This window comes from Engystomops pustulosus, chromosome 3 (assembly GCF_040894005.1).
Source record: "Engystomops pustulosus chromosome 3, aEngPut4.maternal, whole genome shotgun sequence".
NCBI lineage: Eukaryota > Metazoa > Chordata > Amphibia > Anura > Leptodactylidae > Engystomops > Engystomops pustulosus.
In genome coordinates this window covers 207,078,049-207,098,274 of record NC_092413.1, presented here as the reverse complement: position 1 = coordinate 207,098,274, position 20,226 = coordinate 207,078,049, and the positions used below count along the sequence as shown (strand labels likewise).

At 40.9% G+C, this 20,226-nt stretch overlaps 1 protein-coding gene across 1 annotated transcript; it reads left to right on the top strand.

Moving 5' to 3' along the window:
* The first annotated feature begins 521 nt into the window (after positions 1 to 521).
* GDF7 (growth differentiation factor 7) lies at positions 522 to 18,756 on the top strand. The gene is made up of 2 exons (XM_072143648.1): positions 522 to 867; positions 16,244 to 18,756. Exons 1-2 carry the CDS (start codon positions 528 to 530, stop codon positions 17,164 to 17,166), a joined length of 1,263 nt encoding a protein of 420 aa, XP_071999749.1. The 5' UTR covers positions 522 to 527; the 3' UTR covers positions 17,167 to 18,756.
* The last annotated feature ends 1,470 nt before the right edge of the window (positions 18,757 to 20,226 follow it).

The following is a 20,226-nucleotide window of genomic DNA, read 5'->3' as shown; positions in this document are numbered from 1 at the left end:
CCCTGAGGACCCTCCAGTGTTTTACAACTTTCTCCATTAAATTCAATAGGAGTTATGAGAATGGGGTAGTGTCCGTACCTGCTATTGAGGTGTATGGAGGGAGATCCCACCATCCGTGACCACCACATCATTGTGACCAGCAGCCAAGTGGATCGGTAGTGGGAGCTATCATATATACCTGCCCAGTGACGCCCTATCAGCCTATCAGTATTAGTTGTCAGGGTATATAATCGGGTATAAACTGTAGGATCATAACAAGTCCTGACATGAATAGTCACATCTCCGGCTCTGGCGTCAGGAAAGGGTTAAGGTGAGAATCCAGTGTCTTGTGCAGATGCTGCTTATCCATCATGTGCAGGTAGCAGTGTCAGTTCCCTCTCTTGTCCAGCAGAGGGCGCCCTGATCTGTCTGAATTGACTTGTTCATTTACAGGTTATTAGCACAATCTTAGAAAAGCAACAGGGGAGTTCCCAAAGTCATCATACCCCCTCCAAGTCTCTCATTCCCTAGCAGAGTGCACTGATAAAATGGATCTAAGGAAGGCTGCTGCTCTGTGTCTGGGGCTGTGGAGTGCCTGGCTCTGGGCTGGGCAGAGCCCCCAGGCTGCAGCTGTGCTCCCCTATTCTTCACAAAGACAAGCTGCCAGGAGGGCACTGCCAGCTAGCCAAGCACTGGCCACGTTATACAGGGATAGCCTCAACCACTTCACCTCCAGGAAGGAATCCAGTGCAAAGGCTGCAGTGGTGCCCCATGAGTACATGCTGGCCCTATACAAGAGGATGGCCGGCTCTGGCCACAGAGGACTACAGGGCAATGCCACCAGGGCAGGGGCCAACACGGTCACCAGCTTCGTGGACCAGGAGCAAGGTGAGTGTCTGTCTATTATAAGGGGACATCACTCATACAGGGGATGCTACACTGTAACCTCTGTATATGTATATACACCACATAGACAGGGCATGCCGGGTCATGGGGGGTTACAGACCCCTAATAATAGATGGAAGACATGAGGAGAAGGGTTTATATAGTATCATTAGTAGAAAAGTTAGTGGTCCAGTATATGGATGTATCAGGGCAGGACAAGGTATACTGTACATAAGAGTGGCCAGAAAGACTGAGGTACAGATGGATAGAGAGATAGATATGAGATAGATAGATATGAGATAGATGATAGATATGAGATAGATAGATACATAGGAGATTGATTGATTGATAGATGTGAGATAGATAGAAAGATAGATAGATACATAGGAGATAGATAGATAGATGTATAGATACATAGGAGATGGATTGATTGATAAATATTAGATAGATAGATACATAGGAGATTGATTGATAGATATGAGATAGATAGATACATAGGAGATAGATAGATAGATACATAGGAGATAGATAGATACATAGGGGATGGATTGATTGATAAATATGAGATAGATAGATAGATACATGATAGATGGATTGATTGATAAATAAATATGAGATAGATGTCAGAACTGTGTCAGGTTGTTGGCACTGATAGCTAACAATAACTTTACTTGTACATGAGAATGGCCACAAAGACTGATGTACAGCTATAAGATAGATAGATAGATAGAGAGTGATAGAAATATGATTGGCTGATAGATAGGTATCATATCTGTGTCAGGCTGTTGGCACTGATGACTAAAAATAACTTTACTGTAGCAAAGACAGTCTAAAACCTGTAGCTGCTATCTATATCCTATCTACTATCTATCCATCTCCCATGTGTTATCTATGTAAATTCTATGTTCCTCTATCTCATATATAGCCCATATTTATCTATGCATCTGTCACGTATTCATCCTTCATGTCTATTACTTATACCTATTGCCTATCTATCTTACATCAATCTTTCACATATCTGTCTGGGCATCAAATATGTTCCTTCCATCTATCTGTCTATCTATCTATCTATCTCATATCTATCTCATATCTATCTATCTCATATCTATCTATCTATCTATCCATCCATCCATCCATCTCATATCTATCTATCTATCTCATATCTATCCATCTCCTATCTATCTCCTATCTATCTATCTATCTATCTATCTATCTATCTCATATCTATCTATCTATCTCATATCTATCTATCTCTCTCATATCTATCTTCTATCTATCTATCTATCTCCTATCTATCTATCTATCTCATATCTATCTATCTATCTATCTATCTCCTATCTATCTATCTATCTCATATCTATCTATCTATCTATCTATCTCATATCTATCTATCTATCTATCCATGTAATGTATCTTTAGATATCACTATGGGTGTGTGTAACGGCCTCAGCTCTGCTACATCTGTATCTGTTATGTGGATGATTTATTTCTACTTTTGCAGCTGTAAAGCAGCAGGTACATGACTTCTCCATCTGCATTTCTGGTACAATGTGTTAGGTTCCTCCTGGATGTTATATATGTGAGTGAATGGAACAATGGATTGTAAAACGTATGGCGGTGGGAATATTTCACCTGGGGCCACAAATCCCCTCATCCCCATCCATATGTCCCTTCTTCTTCCTGTGTGGTGGGACTGTCTGACCTGATGCGCCTCCTGTTGGTTTTATATTGCAATAGTGGAGATTTTGGGAAGATGCCTGGGAAGCCTTGTAGAGTAACCATGGAGAAGCGGAGGGCTCTCATCATTCCCACCAGCATGGGGATAACCTGAGGGGCATAGCCCTGTACCGTCCCCGGAGTGACCTCCGCATGTCACCTCCACCCCGGCCCATGGCTACTATAAAGCCACTTACATCATCCCATTTGTGGTAAATTATTTAACATCTGTATAAACCTTCAGCTGGAGGCATCAGACATGTTCTCTCACCTGCAAAGTCCCATCATACCCCCCCGACAGCGCACAATTATACCAAATGTCATTCCATTTTTTTGTATTTTTTCCCCCAAATTTATTTAACATAACAATATCCTAAAAAATCCAATCTTCAAGTGTAAAATAAATGATCAAAAATCATCGTGATATCGGCCATGAAATAAAGACGCAAACTGTAACATAGAAATAATATGTTTTTTTAAAAGAATAAAATGAAATATTAATATAATAATATATTAAATGAAAAAATAAAAATGAAATAGTTGTGTATAATAAAATATTCGTTGTATTAATTTTTTTTTATCTATTGATTAGATTTTTAACTCTTTCTAATTTAACCAAATTAGATTTTTTGGGGGGGAACTAAAGAAGATAGGACTGAACTTATGTGAACGCTATAGATCACTATGATATCGCTATAGATAATAATAATAATCTTTTATTGTATAGCGCCATCATATTCCGTAGCGCTTTGAAAATCAAGTGATTTCTTCATCAGCGGGATGACTGAAAAGTAAAAAAAAAATTTTTCACGAAAAAGGGGGATGATAAATAAAGTACATAAGACTGATGGATGATATAGATATTATGAAATATTATTTTATCATTTGATATTTTACTATAATGATGACAATATTACAGTTATGATAATAATATTATATTATTGATAATAGTATCATTATAGCTAATATTATGATCATGATTTTATTATCATAATATATTTTTATTGATATTATTCTCATCATTAATTTCATTATTTTTATTATTATTTATTATTATTATTATTATTATTATTATTATTATTATTATTATTATTATTATTATTATTATTATGCCTTAATAGTTCATCTGCACTTTACCCCTTTTTATTTTATCAACACTCTTATCGGAATTAGAATTAATAGAATAATTACAATTTTATTATCATTCTTTTTATTATTTTTATTAATTAATCAAATATTTACAATATTTAATAGCTCCATATATATATATATTATTTTTTTTATTTTCTTATAATTAATATTTCATTTATTTTATTTTATTTTTTTACAAATTTATATATAATTAATTTGCTCATTCTGTAATTATTTCCAAACAGAAATTCTTAACCTTATTCACCAAAATTCCCCATCACTAGTTACAAATGGAATAAAACGTGCCGGGCAGCTCATATGCTTAAATTGAATTAAAAAAAACTATCGCACAAAATATAAAATCTTCCATCGTCGCATCTCTGTGAGATATGTAACATTAATATCAGGAATGACAACATTCAGGATCTGCACAGGATTCTGGTCCTGTTATGTGTTTAGCGATGTAATGTATAGATAGTAGATGTCATGTTATCATCCATTAGGAATAGGGATTTGATTATGATGCAGACTATAAGGGCAGAGTAATAAGGGTTAAAGTATAAGGTATATGTGTATACAGATACATAAGAAGAGATATGTATGATATGTGGGGTGTATATGGATATATATACACACATAAATGAGAAGGGATAAGGATATGTAATTATGTATAGAATATAGGAATCAAGGATGTGACTCTACCAGGTATATTGTATATGTTTAGGGATATATATATATATAGTTAAACCTCTTTAAGCAGACCACCCAATTTTGCACAAATAATTGGTTCTTTAAAAGGGCAGTCTGCTCATAGGGGGGCAGCCTCCATAGAGTATAATGGGGGGGGGGGCGGGATTCTGACACTAAAATTGGTATTTTAGGGGGGCTCTTTTCAAAGGGGTGGTCTTTTGGAGAGGTTTCACATGATTTGTATGTAAGTCAAAGCTGTAGATTTTATAATTATAGCTCCAGACAAAAAATGTTTTTGCCCCGGTGATTTTCAAAATTTTTTGCTGTAATGGGACCAAGGATTATCCATAAAGCTTCATTACAGACACCTTACAGCTGATCATTGCAGCCTGCGGCTATAGTAACATCCAGAGAGGTCACCGGGGGCAGAGGGGTCTGTCTGTAACTAGGGGTCGTCTGTAAGTCGGGTGTCCTTAATTAGGGTCCTGCCTGTATATATGCATAGGATATAGGAATAATTATAGAATATAGAACTATATATATATATATGACATGGGTATATAACGATACAAGTATGTATATGATATGCTGCAGGGATACAGTGTATACATAGGGATATGGAGATATACATGTGTGTATTCATGGATACAGTCTATGTATACAGATATGCGGATAGGAATATTTGTTTAAAGATTTATAGTATGTATTTAATGAATTCCTGTGCAGACCAACGCGTTTTGACTAGTATATTACATTGGAAACATGTAGGACTGCATAAATAGTATGTACCAGGCGTAACTTTTAACCGAGATGAATTAAACGTGAAGTTTTATTGAATATATTTGAGTTGTGGATACGACCCATTTTTCTCTGTTTTGTTTTCGAATATCTGTGAGTAAGGCTACATTCAGACGGCCGTATGGGGGACGTATATACGGCGAAGTTCCGTAGCCGTGAAAAGATAAGACATGTCCTAACTTTTCTCTGCATACGGCGCCGTGGGCCATTTATCCCTTTGCAGAGGGGTGCGGCGAGCAGCGCTCACCACCTCCTCCTCCTCTCCACGGAGCCGCCGGAGCCAATGGGGGGATCAGTCTGTGTGTAATGTATGTAGTGGGGGATCAGTGTGTGTGTAATGTATGTAGTGGAGGGATCAGTCTGTGTGTAATGTATGTAGTGGGGGGATCAGTCTGTGTGTAATGTATGTAGTGGGGGGATCAGTGTGTGTGTAATGTATGTAGTGGGGGGATCAGTCTGTGTGTAATGTATGTAGTGGGGGGATCAGTCTGTGTGTAATGTATGTAGTTGGGGATCAGTCTGTGTGTAATGTATGTAGTGGGGGGATCAGTCTGTGTGTAATGTATGTAGTGGGGGGATCAGTCTGTGTGTAATGTATGTAGTGGGGGGATCAGTCTGTGTGTAATGTATGTAGCGGGGGGATCAGTCTGTGTGTAATGTATGTAGCGGGGGGATCAGTCTGTGTGTAATGTATGTAGTGGGGGGATCAGTCTGTGTGTAATGTATGTAGTGGGGGGATCAGTCTGTGTGTAATGTATGTAGTGGGGGGATCAGTCTGTGTGTAATGTATGTAGTGGGGGGATCAGTCTGTGTGTAATGTATGTAGTGGGGGGATCAGTCTGTGTGTAATGTATGTAGTGGGGGGATCAGTCTGTGTGTAATGTATGTAGCGGGGGGATCAGTCTGTGTGTAATGTATGTAGCGGGGGGATCAGTCTGTGTGTAATGTATGTAGTGGGGGGATCAGTCTGTGTGTAATGTATGTAGCGGGGGGATCAGTCTGTGTGTAATGTATGTAGTGGGGGGATCAGTCTGTGTGTAATGTATGTAGTGGGGGGATCAGTCTGTGTGTAATGTATGTAGTGGGGGGATCAGTCTGTGTGTAATGTATGTAGTGGGGGGATCAGTCTGTGTGTAATGTATGTAGTGGGGGGATCAGTCTGTGTGTAATGTATGTAGCGGGGGATCAGTCTGTGTGTAATGTATGTAGCGGGGGATCAGTCTGTGTGTAATGTATGTAGTGGGGGGATCAGTCTGTGTGTAATGTATGTAGTGGGGGATCAGTGTGTGTGTAATGTATGTAGTGGAGGGATCAGTCTGTGTGTAATGTATGTAGTGGGGGGATCAGTCTGTGTAATGTATGTAGTAGGGGGATCAGTCTGTGTGTAATGTATGTAGTAGGGGGATCAGTCTGTGTGTAATGTATGTAGTGGGGGATCAGTCTGTGTGTAATGTATGTAGTGGGGGGATCAGTCTGTGTGTAATGTATGTAGTGGGGGGATCAGTCTGTGTGTAATGTATGTAGCGGGGGGATCAGTCTGTGTGTAATGTATGTAGCGGGGGGATCAGTCTGTGTGTAATGTATGTAGTGGGGGGATCAGTCTGTGTGTAATGTATGTAGCGGGGGGATCAGTCTGTGTGTAATGTATGTAGTGGGGGGATCAGTCTGTGTAATGTATGTAGTAGGGGGATCAGTCTGTGTGTAATGTATGTAGTAGGGGGATCAGTCTGTGTGTAATGTATGTAGTGGGGGATCAGTCTGTGTGTAATGTATGTAGTGGGGGGATCAGTCTGTGTGTAATGTATGTAGTGGGGGGATCAGTCTGTGTGTAATGTATGTAGTGGGGGGATCAGTCTGTGTAATGTATGTAGTGGGGGATCAGTCTGTGTGTAATGTATGTAGTGGGGGGATCAGTCTGTGTAATGTATGTAGTGGGGGGATCAGTCTGTGTGTAATGTATGTAGTGGGGGGATCAGTCTGTGTGTAATGTATGTAGTGGGGGGATCAGTCTGTGTGTAATGTATGTAGTGGGGGGATCAGTCTGTATGTAATGTATGTAGTGGGGGGATCAGTCTGTGTGTAATGTATGTAGTGGGGGGATCAGTCTGTGTGTAATGTATGTAGTGGGGGGATCAGTCTGTGTGTAATGTATGTAGTGGGGGGATCAGTCTGTGTGTAATGTATGTAGTGGGGGATCAGTCTGTGTGTAATGTATGTAGTGGGGCGCAGTCTGAGGGCGATGGTTCACAGCCCCTGTGCTCAGTTATAACACTTCCCTGCACTTTCTCCCAGCATTTACAAGCTGATACTGATATTATACGATTTATTGGCAGAAATGAGGCAATAAATTAAGTGAATTAAAAGCGGAGAGCAAATATTTGCGGGCTGGTAATAAAATCATATTATACAGGATCCTGTGCTGCTCCCTTTAACCCCTTCTTGCCTACACAGGCCTAATTCACCCACCTCGCCGCTTTATGAATCCAATTATCTGGGATAGTCAGGGTTAATTCTGTGATGCTTGACCAATCACTTCACGTAAAATGAATCCAGATGACCCCTTCAAAGAATTCCCTTATCTTCTCCTCCAAAAAGGAATTTCCAACCTGGAGATGACTGAAGTGTACATCAGGATGGATCAGCGCTGCTTCTTCTTACTTAGTTCAAGGAGAGTAAAGATTAGTGTAATTCCCAGGAGATTGTATCCAGATATATAGGACAACCAGATCTACTAATGGATTGGGCAATAGCCCTATAGACACTTATATATCTGATTCTCTACACCTATCTATCATCTACCTAATATTACTGTAGGAAAAAGCAGCGCTCCAAAAGTATTGGTATAAGTGGAAAAAGTGGTCCTTTTATTCTAGAACAGGCGACGTTTCGGCTTGAGAAAGGCTCACAGAGCCGAAACGTTGGCTGTTGTGGAATGAAAGGACCACTTTTTCCACATATACCATCACTTTTTGAGTGCTGCTTTTTCCTACTGGAGTCGTTCTCTTAGCCCACTCTCCTTTTGTGTGCGCCCATCTGTAGACACTGGGGCACATTTACTTACCCGTCCTGTTGATGCCCCTAATCCGGAATGTCAGAAGAGGATTCGGGTCTGCCACGATTCACTAAGATCGTGTGCCCGATATCCAGCATGTGTCGCTTCCCCGCTGAGGTCCGGTGGAGTTCACCATCTTTCTCCCGGTGCATGTGAGTGCTGATCTTGCGACACAATTTGCTTTTTAAATTCCGTGGTTTGTCCGAATCAGTCGGGTTGTCCAACGTCCATGCCCCCTGATTTGTGTCACATGCAAGCCGGCACCGATGCACCACAATCTCATCGCGTGCACCAAAAACCTGGGGCAATTCAAGGCAAAACGGAAAAAAATTGCGATACCCGACGAAAATGCAGCTGCGGGACCCTTAGTAAATGTGCCCCATTTTATCTATCTATCTCATATCTATCTATCTATCTCATATCTATCTATCTCATATCTATCTATCTCATATCTATCTATCTCATATCTATCTATGTATCTATCTATCTCATATCTATCTATGTATCTATCTATCTATCTATCTCATATCTATCTATCTATCTATCTATCTATCTATCTATCTATCTATCTATCATCTATCTATCATCTATCTATCCATCTATCTATCTATCTCATATCTATCTATCTCATATCTATCTATCTCATATCTATCTATCTATCTATCTCATATCTATCTATCTCATATCTATCTATCTATCTCATATCTATCTCATATCTATCTATCTATCTCATATCTATCTCATATCTATCTATCTCATATCTATCTATCTCATATCTATCTCATATCTATCTATCTATCTCATATCTATCTCATATCTATCTATCTCATATCTATCTATCTATCTATCTATCTATCTATCTATCTATCTATCATCTATCTATCTCATATCTATCTATCTATCTATCTATCTATCATCTATCTATCCATCTATATGACAATGAGCTCAGCACTGCAACCAACAGTAATCCTGTGATGGAAATGGGTGCCAGCCAACAAAGTGTGGTAAACTTCATATATTCAAAAGATGTAGTTCCAGCTCACCAGATTTGTTGTCACCGGGAGCACAGGTCTGAAAAATCCCAAACAAACGTAAAGATGCAGTTCTCCTGCTTTAAAAGTTATTGGTCTTTATTCATACTGCATCCAGGACATCACGTGAGTTACAACTAAGCGACGCGTTTCTGACAATAATGGCGATCCCTCGCTCCATCTATTCCTTCTGCAGGAATATGTTACACAGCATATACTAATACAGAGTATTTTTCACACATTTACATATGCACATATGTATTTTGCGGTCCCGTTTTTGCAGCCTTATTCAGCCCTCAAAAATTGTCCGTTTGTCACCCCCAACAATAAACTGGCTGTATCCGCAAAAAATACAGGGCCTGGTCAGCCGACCGCAAAAACAGGCCGTATACCGTGGGAGACACGGTTTGTAGGTTTTTATTGTACTCCTATTGACTTCTATGGAAAAAACGTACTGCAAAAACTTCAAACAAAATAGGACTACGTTGCTGTCTAAGAAATACAGTTTACGGTGCAGTGAGAAATAAAGGGACCAGATACATAGCCGTAATTTCTATTAAAGTCAACAGGGATGTATTTAAAAAAAAAAAAAAAAAAAACAACTTGCGGTGGTTGTTTTTATGCTTTAAAAAAAAAAAACTGTTGTGTGCACAGGGCCTTAATGTAATACAGGCAGTCCCCGGGTTACGTACAAGATAGGGTCCGGAGGTTTGTTCTGAAGCTGAATTTGTATGTAAGTCGAAACTGTATATATTATAATTGTACACTCACCGGCCACTTTATTAGGTACACCTGTCCAACTGCTCGTTAACACTTAATTTCTAATCAGCCAATCACATGGCGGCAACTCAGTGCATTTAGGCATGTAGACATGGTCAAGACAATCTCCTGCAGTTCAAACCGAGCATCAGTATGGGGAAGAAAGGTGATTTGATGCCTTTGAACGTGGCATGGTTTTTGGTGCCAGAAGGGCTGGTCTGAGTATTTCAGAAACTGCTGATCTACTGGGATTTTCACACACAACCATCTCTAGGGTTTACAGAGAATGGTGCGAAAAAGAAAAAACATCCAGTGAGCGGCAGTTCTGTGGGCGGAAATGCCTTGTTGATGCCAGAGGTCAGAGGAGAATGGGCAGACTGGTTCGAGCTGATAGAAAGGCAACAGTGACTCAAATCGCCACCCGTTACAACCAAGGTAGGCAGAAGAGCATCTCTGAATGCACAGTACGTCGAACTTTGAGGCAGATGGGCTACAGCAGCAGAAGACCGGGTGCCACTCCTTTCAGCTAAGAACAGGAAATTGAGGCTACAATTTGCACAAGCTCATCGAAAATGGACAGTAGAAGATTGGAAAAACGTTGCCTGGTCTGATGAGTCTCGATTTCTGCTGCGACATTCGGATGGTAGGGTCAGATTTTGGCATCAACAACATGAAAGCATGGATCCATCCTGCCTTGTATGAACGGTTCAGGCTGGTGGTGGTGGTGTCATGGTGGGGGAAATATTTTCTTGGCACTCTTTGGGCCCCTTGGTACAACGCCACAGCCTACCTGAGTATTGTTGCTGACCATGTCCATCCCTTTATGAGCACAATGTACCCTGTAACATCTGATGGCTACTTTCAGCAGGATAATGCGCCATGTCATAAAGCTGGAATCATCTCAGACTGGTTTCTTGAACATGACAATGAGGTCACTGGACTCAAATGGCCTCCACAGTCACCAGATCTCAATCCAATAGAGCATCTTTGGGATGTGGTGGAACGGGAGATTCGCATCATGGATGTGCAGCCGACAAATCTGCGGCAACTGTGTGATGCCATCATGTCAATATGGACCAAAATCTCTGAGGAGCTTCCAGCACCTTGTTGTATCTATGCCACGAAGAATTGAGGCAGTTCTGAAGGCAAAAGGGGTCCAACCCGTTACTATCATGGTGTACCTAATAAAGTGGCCGGTGAGTGTAGATCCAGACAAAAAAAAAATTGGCCCCAGTGACATTTGGAGTTTAAACATTTTTTGCAGTAATTGGACCAAGGATTATCAATAAAGCTTCATTACAGGCACCTTACAGCTGATCATTGCAGCCTGGGTTTATAGTAACATCCAGAGACTTCACCAGAGGTTAGAGGAGTCTGTCTGTAACTATGGGTTGTCTGTAAGTCAGGTTTCCTTAAGTAGGGGACCGCCTGTACTATGAGAAGACCTGACAATATGGTTTAAGGACATCGTAGGATTTGTAGTTCCTCACAGGCCTGATTTCTTATGGCTTTATTAATTTGAAATTAACAGTTTGTCCTATGTTTTATACATAAATGTGCCCCTGCTCCCTGGAAACATCATGGTGGTGTGTAGATAACAGCAGTAGTAGTGTAGTGACCATGTAGCCTGAGGCCTCCGTCCTGTCAGGATAATGATGGTACATAGCAGTATACACTGTGGTGGCCTCTGATGCATGTTGCTAGGTAACTGTATAGGTGCGGCCTAGCAATCTGAGAGCCTGCAGAAGCCATGGCTTTCCTGAGAGATTTATTTACATTTTATCATCTTGACCAACAATTAGAAATACATTTTTTGGCAATATTAATAACTTTGTCCAGTCTCATGTGAGATTTGATGATATTTGTGCCTTTGCAGCGAACACTGCATTCGTTCGAACTGTCAGAAGGGGGTCAGCGGCCCCCGGTTCTCAGGATATGTGCAGGTCCCTGAGGTGGGATATATTTATGACATATGATATCCTGTGTATATGTCAGACATACCCAAGCTGGGAGTCCTCCTTTAACTTATCAGGTACCCCATTGAATAGGATATGTGTTACGTATGTGTCCACCCTTACATTATACAGGACTGCAATGTATCACAATATATGTATATTCCATACATTCTCACCTGTACAGATATAGCATTTATATTGGACATTCATTCATAATAGTTGGATGGGAATTCACAACTGGGAAAATCCACTGATTATGCTATAAATTTCACAAATATGTGCCCCCTACATCCAGAATGGGGGATCTTCATCTCATGGCTGCATTGAATAAAAAGGTGGGAGCACATGCCCTCTTGAGTGTCTGATGGGGGAAGGGGCACATTTTCAGTATACAATGGCAGCTGTTATAGCTTTCCCAAATAATAGCAGGAAATAGTTTCCTGGATTTCCAATATCCCTGGATGACTAATGAATGGATTACTGGCAATGAAGACATTGTCACAAAACCTCCCCTTTGTGAATATGAATTTATTATTCTAGGCATAGTACAGTCTTAAAAAGTGACACACACTGGGTCCACATTACAGCCCTAGATTTGCATGTGTATGCGGGGGGGGGGGGGGGGGGAGGGGGAATTAAGACTGCCATGGTCCCTGGGCTGTATGACTATTATAGCCTCTACAAATCTTGAGAGCAGGAACAGATGCTAACGGCTCGATTGCTCAACAGTTGAGACCCACAGATCCACACTATGTCCCCCCCAACCACAAGACCATGGATAAGGGGAGTCTAAATGGAGCAGGCACTTACTTTGCATCATTCATAGTCTATGGAACTGAAACAAACAATTGAGGACTGTGGATGAAGAAATGAATGTCATATTCACCACCAACATCTTAACACATGCTCAGGAAATATACTATCCACTATCTGTCGCCTCCATCATTTCTGATCTATTTCCCCAATTCCATCACACTTGTAATCTTCCATCCTCACAAGGTCTTCTGCTTCAGTCTATAACTATCCACTCTTCTGCAGGACTTCTCCTGTGCTTCTCCTATACTCTGAAATTCTCTACGAGACCAAACAGATTGTCCCCTACTTTCCAAAACCTTCAAACATAACCTAAATATACTACAATACACAATAACCCTACCACCTAGTGTCTCCATCAAACCTTCAATGCAGGCCGCAGGGACATGGTCCTTCTTCCACTTCTTCCTACCTCTCTCAAGGAGTCCCATTATTGTCAAGTGGTTAATGTCTACATTGTTGGTTTCCTGATATAAATATGTGGTAATTCTCTCCACTTTCCAAGGCATTTATCTCGGATTAACATGAAAAGGAGATTAAAGGCCACTATGCTGAGAAGGGTAAAAACGTCAAAACGTGGTAATTCTGGAGGGATTGGTGGTAGACTGGCTCTGTCAACAGTTGATGTCCAGGAAAGAGGCCATGCATGTGCCTGTCTATGAGAAAGTATGGGAAAATATGCAAATACAACTTCCAGAATGGAATAAGGAAAACAACGCCTCTTTTAGATACCTTGTAAGTCAGCTCAGTTGACATGGTAGCTGAAGGTCATGCTTGATGTCAAGAGAGCTGTCTTACAAGGTAGCTTAAAGAGGCGTGGTTTTCCTTATCCCATCCTGGAAAACTTTGCATATCTACCCAGAATCCCCAAGTGCAGCGTCAATAACTATAAGTCTTCGAATGCCTACAAGGCGGCCTTTATTGGCAAAGTCTCCATTGGGAAAACTCTTACTTCCCGACCCTATGAGTAAGTATAGCAGAGAATGCATTGGGGAGGGTATGGGGAGTCAGGAATAATAGTAGATGATTGAAAACTATTGAAGGTATTTGCCTACCTGCAAAGGGGTTTGTCATCTTATTGGTATTTAGGACCATATTTATTGGATAGGTCATCAATGTCACATCGGGGAACCCACCGTTGACCTTATATGGATGCATTATTACTATCAAATGGGTGGAAAAACCCTTTAAGTCTTTACTTATGAAGGTCTGAGAAAAACATCTGCAGAGCTCCAGGATGACAACTTATTATCTGGTAAATATGGTGGCCAGCAACTAGGTCCCGTTGCCTAGTGGTCACAAAGCAGTTTCCCTACCACCTGCCTCTAGTAGACTCTTCTCCTGCAGATCTCATTTGCCTTATGTATTTGCACAAAATAAGTAGAGTCGTGTCAATGGGTCCTGCTAACAGGATGCTTCATGTCAAGCAGGCGGCTTTATGTGCCATATGTAGAAATATGTCAGTGACACATAGATTTATGCTCAAGTGATTTCTTTTGGCTGGGATCCATTGTTGTTGGGTTGCACATTTTGCTGCTGGCTCATGTGAGTGTAGAAAAGCAGAATTAATTCTTATAAACCATAAACTAGAAAATGTATAATCATAGGACTACAGTCTCCTGAATGAAGAGGCACCGATAACCTAAGAACCTCTTCTTCAGTCCTGTAATCTCAAAGGGTCACCAGCTCATTGACCCAGGCTTTCTGGATGAAGCAGCTTTATAGACTGTACCACAAAGACTCTCCACAGGGAAGGGCAGCCACAAGAACATGTCATAGCTACTCCGGATAATGACACAGGCTCCTGCCTCACAATGACGATGAGTCCTCCATAAATGTACAATTATGGTACATATGGTTCACTACTAACGTGTGAAAACGGCCATATGCAATAGTACTGTAACCGTACCGTTGCAGTAAGGTTTGCATATATTCCCATAACTTTCAATGGGCAACACGTCCAACCATTTTGATATGTATTTTCCACCATGCCGTACTGTACCGGTTGTGGTGGTGGTGGTGGGGAGATAGAGAAGTCTCCATCTTCCCCTGTTAACATGGGCATGCCACACTTCTCCTCCCCAGCACTCTGCTGTGTGCACGCCTAGGCTACAGCTGGATGAAAGTAGCCAGAGACTTCTTCTGCCTATGGACTGTATTAATTTTAACTGGGTAGGCACACAGGACAATGACTACTGGAGAATGTATAATGGCTTATTTGGATGTTTGGAGACAATTTTATCATTTTTAATCACTTCTGATAATTCTCTTGTAGAGGACATTCTCCATCTTTTGTGTTTCCCTGCACAGGAATTATAGTGATTACACCCAAAATAGTCCATAAACTAGATACTAAGGTCCTGACTTACTCCATGAGCCACCTATTATTATTACTGCAGATTTATCCTGCAAATCCTTCTATTATCCATTATTATCTATGGAGTATTTCATGTCATCGGCGCTGCTGACTGGCACTGCATATAGAGGAAAGGATTCCCATCATTTAGCATCAATAATGCAACTGTATTTAAAGGAAACCAACTATCTCGGATCTTGTTACTATATACTTCATACTTTTTTTGCAAAAGCTTTGATTCTTATCTTAAAAATATGCAAATTACTGATGGAGGCTACCGTGGTGTGGAGTAGCCTGCGGTTTATCGCTGCGGCTACTCCATGCCCCAATAGCCTCTTTGAATCCCTCTTACCTGCCTGTCTGCAGCACACAGCTCACTAAAGCGCATGCGCAGTAGCTCAGGCTTCAGGAAGAGGCTGCGCTGCTGTAGCTTTGCGCACTCGTCTGCGCATCTGGAGCTGCTGTGCACAGAACCCCGGCTTTGCAAATGAGTGCCTGCAGCTGCACGCAGAAGAGAAGATGGGTAGGAGGGATGGAAAAAGCCACGTGGCTAATCCACACCCCAGAAGCCTCCACCAGTAATTTGCATATTTCGAAGATAAGAATTTTCTACATTTCTCCTAAATGTAAGCTTTTGTTTAAAAATTAACAAAAGATGAAGATAATCAGGTATATAGTAACCAACTATCGGATCTACCTTTTGAGGTTGGTTTCCTTTAATATAAAGCAATGATTGCATTTTGTCCAAGGGAAATATCCTAAAAAGCCGATTACACACATGTGAGTTTAGGCCGTGAAACTTGCAGCATGTTCTGATTTCAGTTCCGGTATTTCAGCATTCGCAACAGATGTTCCAGCCACCACATGCTGCAAGTTGACTTATGATGCCTATGGTTGCAGAGATTAATTTACTTAAAGGGGTTGTCGAGAATTTGAAAAACATGGCTACTCCGTTTCTTCCACGGCACCGCACCTGAGAATACGAGTAGTTTAAAGTTTTGCAGATGAATCCGTATAATGTTAATATTTTCTCATAGTGAATGTTTAGTCTCTTACTATTTCACTTTGCTTGTTTTAGATGATGGTTCACCTTCGTCCTTGGTACAGAAGTACACGTTTGACATCAGCACTTTGTCCTCCTTGGATGAAATAAGAGGAGCCGAGTTAAGGATCCTACACAAGGCTGCAGAAAACATTAGTGGGATTCTTCCTAAATCTGGAAGCCTTGTGCACCTCTACCTTTACACTTGTGCCACCACCTGGCAAGAAGCTACACTTCTAGATTCCCGTTCTGCTGACCTTCTGGACACTTTTTCAAAGTGGGAGGTATTTAATGTCTTGAGGGCCCTGGGTAACAATAAAAAGGGTCCACCTGAGTCTTTGTGTTTCATGCTGAAGATGGTCTCCGATCAACTTGGGTTGTCCTATTTGCCACTGATCCAACTTGGGTTTCATCGACTGGGTCTATCAGATCCTGAAAAGGCATTACTGGTGGTTTCTTCCATCTCCAAAAGGAGAGAGAACCTTTTTAAGGAGATCAGGGACAAACTTAAATCCATGGAGAACCCTAAAATGATAGACCCACCAGATTACAGTCAAAGATCTGTCATCAAAAGAAGAAGAAAACGGCAGACTTTACCAAATAGGACAAGTCATAACAATAAAGGGCAAGGCAAGAGATCTAAGACGAGATGTAGTAAGAAGCCCCTTCATGTCAATTTTAAGGAGTTGGGTTGGGACGATTGGATCATCGCCCCCTTGGATTATGAAGCTTATCACTGCGAGGGGGTATGTGATTTCCCGTTGAGGTCACATCTGGAACCTACTAACCATGCCATTATTCAAACGTTAATGAACTCTATGGACCCCGAGTCCACTCCACCAAGCTGCTGCGTCCCTTCAAAACTCAGCCCCATCAGTATTTTATACATAGACTCTGGTAACAATGTAGTCTACAAGCAATACGAGGACATGGTAGTAGAAAACTGTGGTTGCAGGTAGCACTCGCTGCTGCTCATGAATATATATGTATGTGCCTTCTGTACTTTTTAAGTCAAAACAAAAACACATGCAAAAAAAAAGGCAAGCCAAGGTAACCCTAAGTGTTCTGGTTCTCCTGTGTGTCACTCAATATTTTCAAAAATATCTTGGGATAAAGGGTTTACTATCCTTCTGGCCAAATCACAAGAGTCTGGTGGCCAAAGCACCACACAATCTCCATCAGGACTTCTTAGTTTTTGTCTACATAGGTTTTTAAATTTCCAATACGTCTCAAGAAACTGTTGCCTTCCATTTTTTTCATTGGTCAGTGGGAAGTGGCACCTGCTGTGAACATATTTTTGGACCAAAAAAGTAGTTGTCACCTTTGAAACAGGGGAGTTGTTGTTTACTGTTTAGATGAAGGGTCTACAGAAATGTATGGTTTGACGAACTTCAGCTTAACTCACTAAGAGGTTACACCATGTGCTGTGGAAGGAATATTCTTGAAATACTGAAGAACATTAGGTGAGAAGTTGGGACTCATCACATCATGATGCCAATGCAATATTTTGGGGGTCTTGAATATATTTGGAGGTCTCAACTTCATTCTTCAGAACTACAACAAGATCCATATGTGATACTAATATCATGTGGTCTAAAATGATCCTATAGAGTGGCTTTAGAAAATTCATGTTTACGCGCTTGAGACTACATGATCCACTGGTGGTAGGGCATATGAATATTTGGCACCGACCATATAATAATTACATTGGTGGACCCCCCCATGTAAATATGGAAAATTTATCTAAGCCCCTGCTCAGGAAAGTATAGCAAACCTATATTTTCTTACAAACACTCATATACATGACCTTCTGCTATGGAAAGCAAAGGGTTGGTCCCCTCCCATTTGGACAGAAGGGCGTTTGCATATAAGTGGGAAACTAGGGATTACACATATATCAACAAAGGGAAGGAATTTTTATGTCTTTTCCAATTGCAGAGTTTTGTATCTGGTTCAGAATCTCAACTTAATGACCTGAATTCAGCAAATCTGTTTAGTCAGGTGACATCATCGTTCCGTAACGAGGAACCAGGTCAGCATATCTTGCCAAGGAATTGTGTCAGCACAGGATATAATGTGCCGTGCTCCATACTCAGTAAGGGCGGACGACCCATTTTCAGCAAAAAATTACCTTTATAGGCAGAATTTTTTTAAGGCTCAGCCACATGCAGCATCATATATAATATCTCCATAAAAGAGATGTATAAAGATTAGGTAAATTCCCATTAGATTCCAGAATTAGAGTAAAATTCCAACAATTTGGTTTCTGATGGTTAAGGGAAACTTTCAATGACTCCCAATATATTTTTGGATTTCATAATCCAACACCGATTACATTCCACTAATACTAGATCCCGGTGATCATCCCGGTGTGATATAGAACATAGAAAATACATAAAAGAGATAAACAGAAATAATAATTCCTCCTTATATTTATTACCTAGTTTTATGTTCCTCTTAATCCTTGTAAATAAAGTTAATTGAACATATCAGTATAACCAATCAGGTTGCTGCTTTTATAAGATTTAAGGATTCAAATCTGATTGGATAACATGTCCGGTTTCTTCAGTAAAGTAATGCAGTTTCTTATCTAGGTAAACAAACTACACAGATATTATTCAGTGTATGCGTGCTATGTGCCCTCTTCAATAAACTTTATTTATACAGTCATTTATACAGGCCCCTTTAAATATGTTAAATAGCGACAGGATTTCTCTAATAGAATAAAGCTGTTATAACTTCACGGTTCCAATATTTCAGTGACCCCGTCCAACCCATCTGCATACCATGAACATGACTGAACTAATGGTCCTATGATATGAAGATACACAGATCTATATAGAAAAGTCACTGCGCTGCCCAAGGTTCTCCTGTGCCCAGAGCTTGGCCCGTGCGTCCTGTTCCCACCTACAGGCCTGTACAGGTGTTGACCTCTGACACCCGTGGGGTTTAAGTGACATCTAATTAGATCAGGACACACAAAAGCTGCTCATATAGCAATCTGCTGTTGTTTACCCCTTCATGCTGCTTTGTTCATTAGCAATCTCAATAAAGAAGACCCTTCTTCAGGGTAGATTACCAAAAGTGACCCCAAGCTAAAGGTGAACTGTGACTTGTGTGTCTTCAGCGAAATGATATGAGAGGAAATGGCTGTAAGAGACATGCAAAGCTGTATTCAATATCAAGGGCATCTGTTGCTATGCCTTTAAATTAGGGACCCTATAAGCCCCTAAGCTAGGAGACCCCCTCCCCTCCTCCTGTGGAGCAGATAGGTGAAAAAGTAACTCAACTACATGCAATAACTACTCACTATCTAAAAAGTGAACGGTCTACTTTATTGGCATACCTATGCTGTTTGCTTATGGTTCTTACTGGACTTGACCCAGGATGAGCCCTCTTTATCCCCAAATTTATACAAAAAACTGTAAATGTCACCTCTGATGAGGAGAACATCAGTAACACTAGTCATGACCTTATTTACACAACTGTGTAATCGGCAGGACCATGTAAAACACATGGTCGAGTCGAGAGGGGAGGGGTAATGAGCGCTCCTCACCACTCCCCTCTCCAATGAAATCCGAGTGACCGCGCTTCATATCCGCCAATCTATATGGCATTTCCTATATCTTATGGCGTGGCTGCCACCCCTCTCTGTCCCGCGGTGGTGGGACATGTGTTCTCACTGCACTTTGCCCGAAAGCCATAGACGTCTATTGTGTCTGTGATCTGGCCAAACAAATTATGGTCATATCACAGCCACAATAGAAGTCTCGCCCACACAATAACGGCTCAGTGAATGGGGCCTAAAGCTGAGGAAAAAAAAAAAACAGCGGAGAATTCCAAAAACGTCGTCAAATCTCTATCACAAGCAGCAGCACAGCCAGCTATGTGAAGGTTCTGCACAGTCACTACAGAAGCAATAGGGAAAGAAATTTATAGCGAAGAATACTTAGAACGCGTCTTAATTTTATAATATTGGTTGTTCGTGGCCTTTATACATTTTCAGAATTTTTTACAGC

What these genes read in the sequence shown, in the direction of transcription:
- GDF7 (XM_072143648.1), top strand. Translation starts at nt 528, where the DNA reads ATGGATCTAAGGAAGGCTGCTGCTCTGTGTCTGGGGCTGTGGAGTGCC. An exon ending in CTTCGTGGACCAGGAGCAAG is followed by an intron (nt 868 to 16,243) that starts GTGAGTGTCTGT and finishes TGCTTGTTTTAG; the next exon opens with ATGATGGTTCACCTTCGTCC.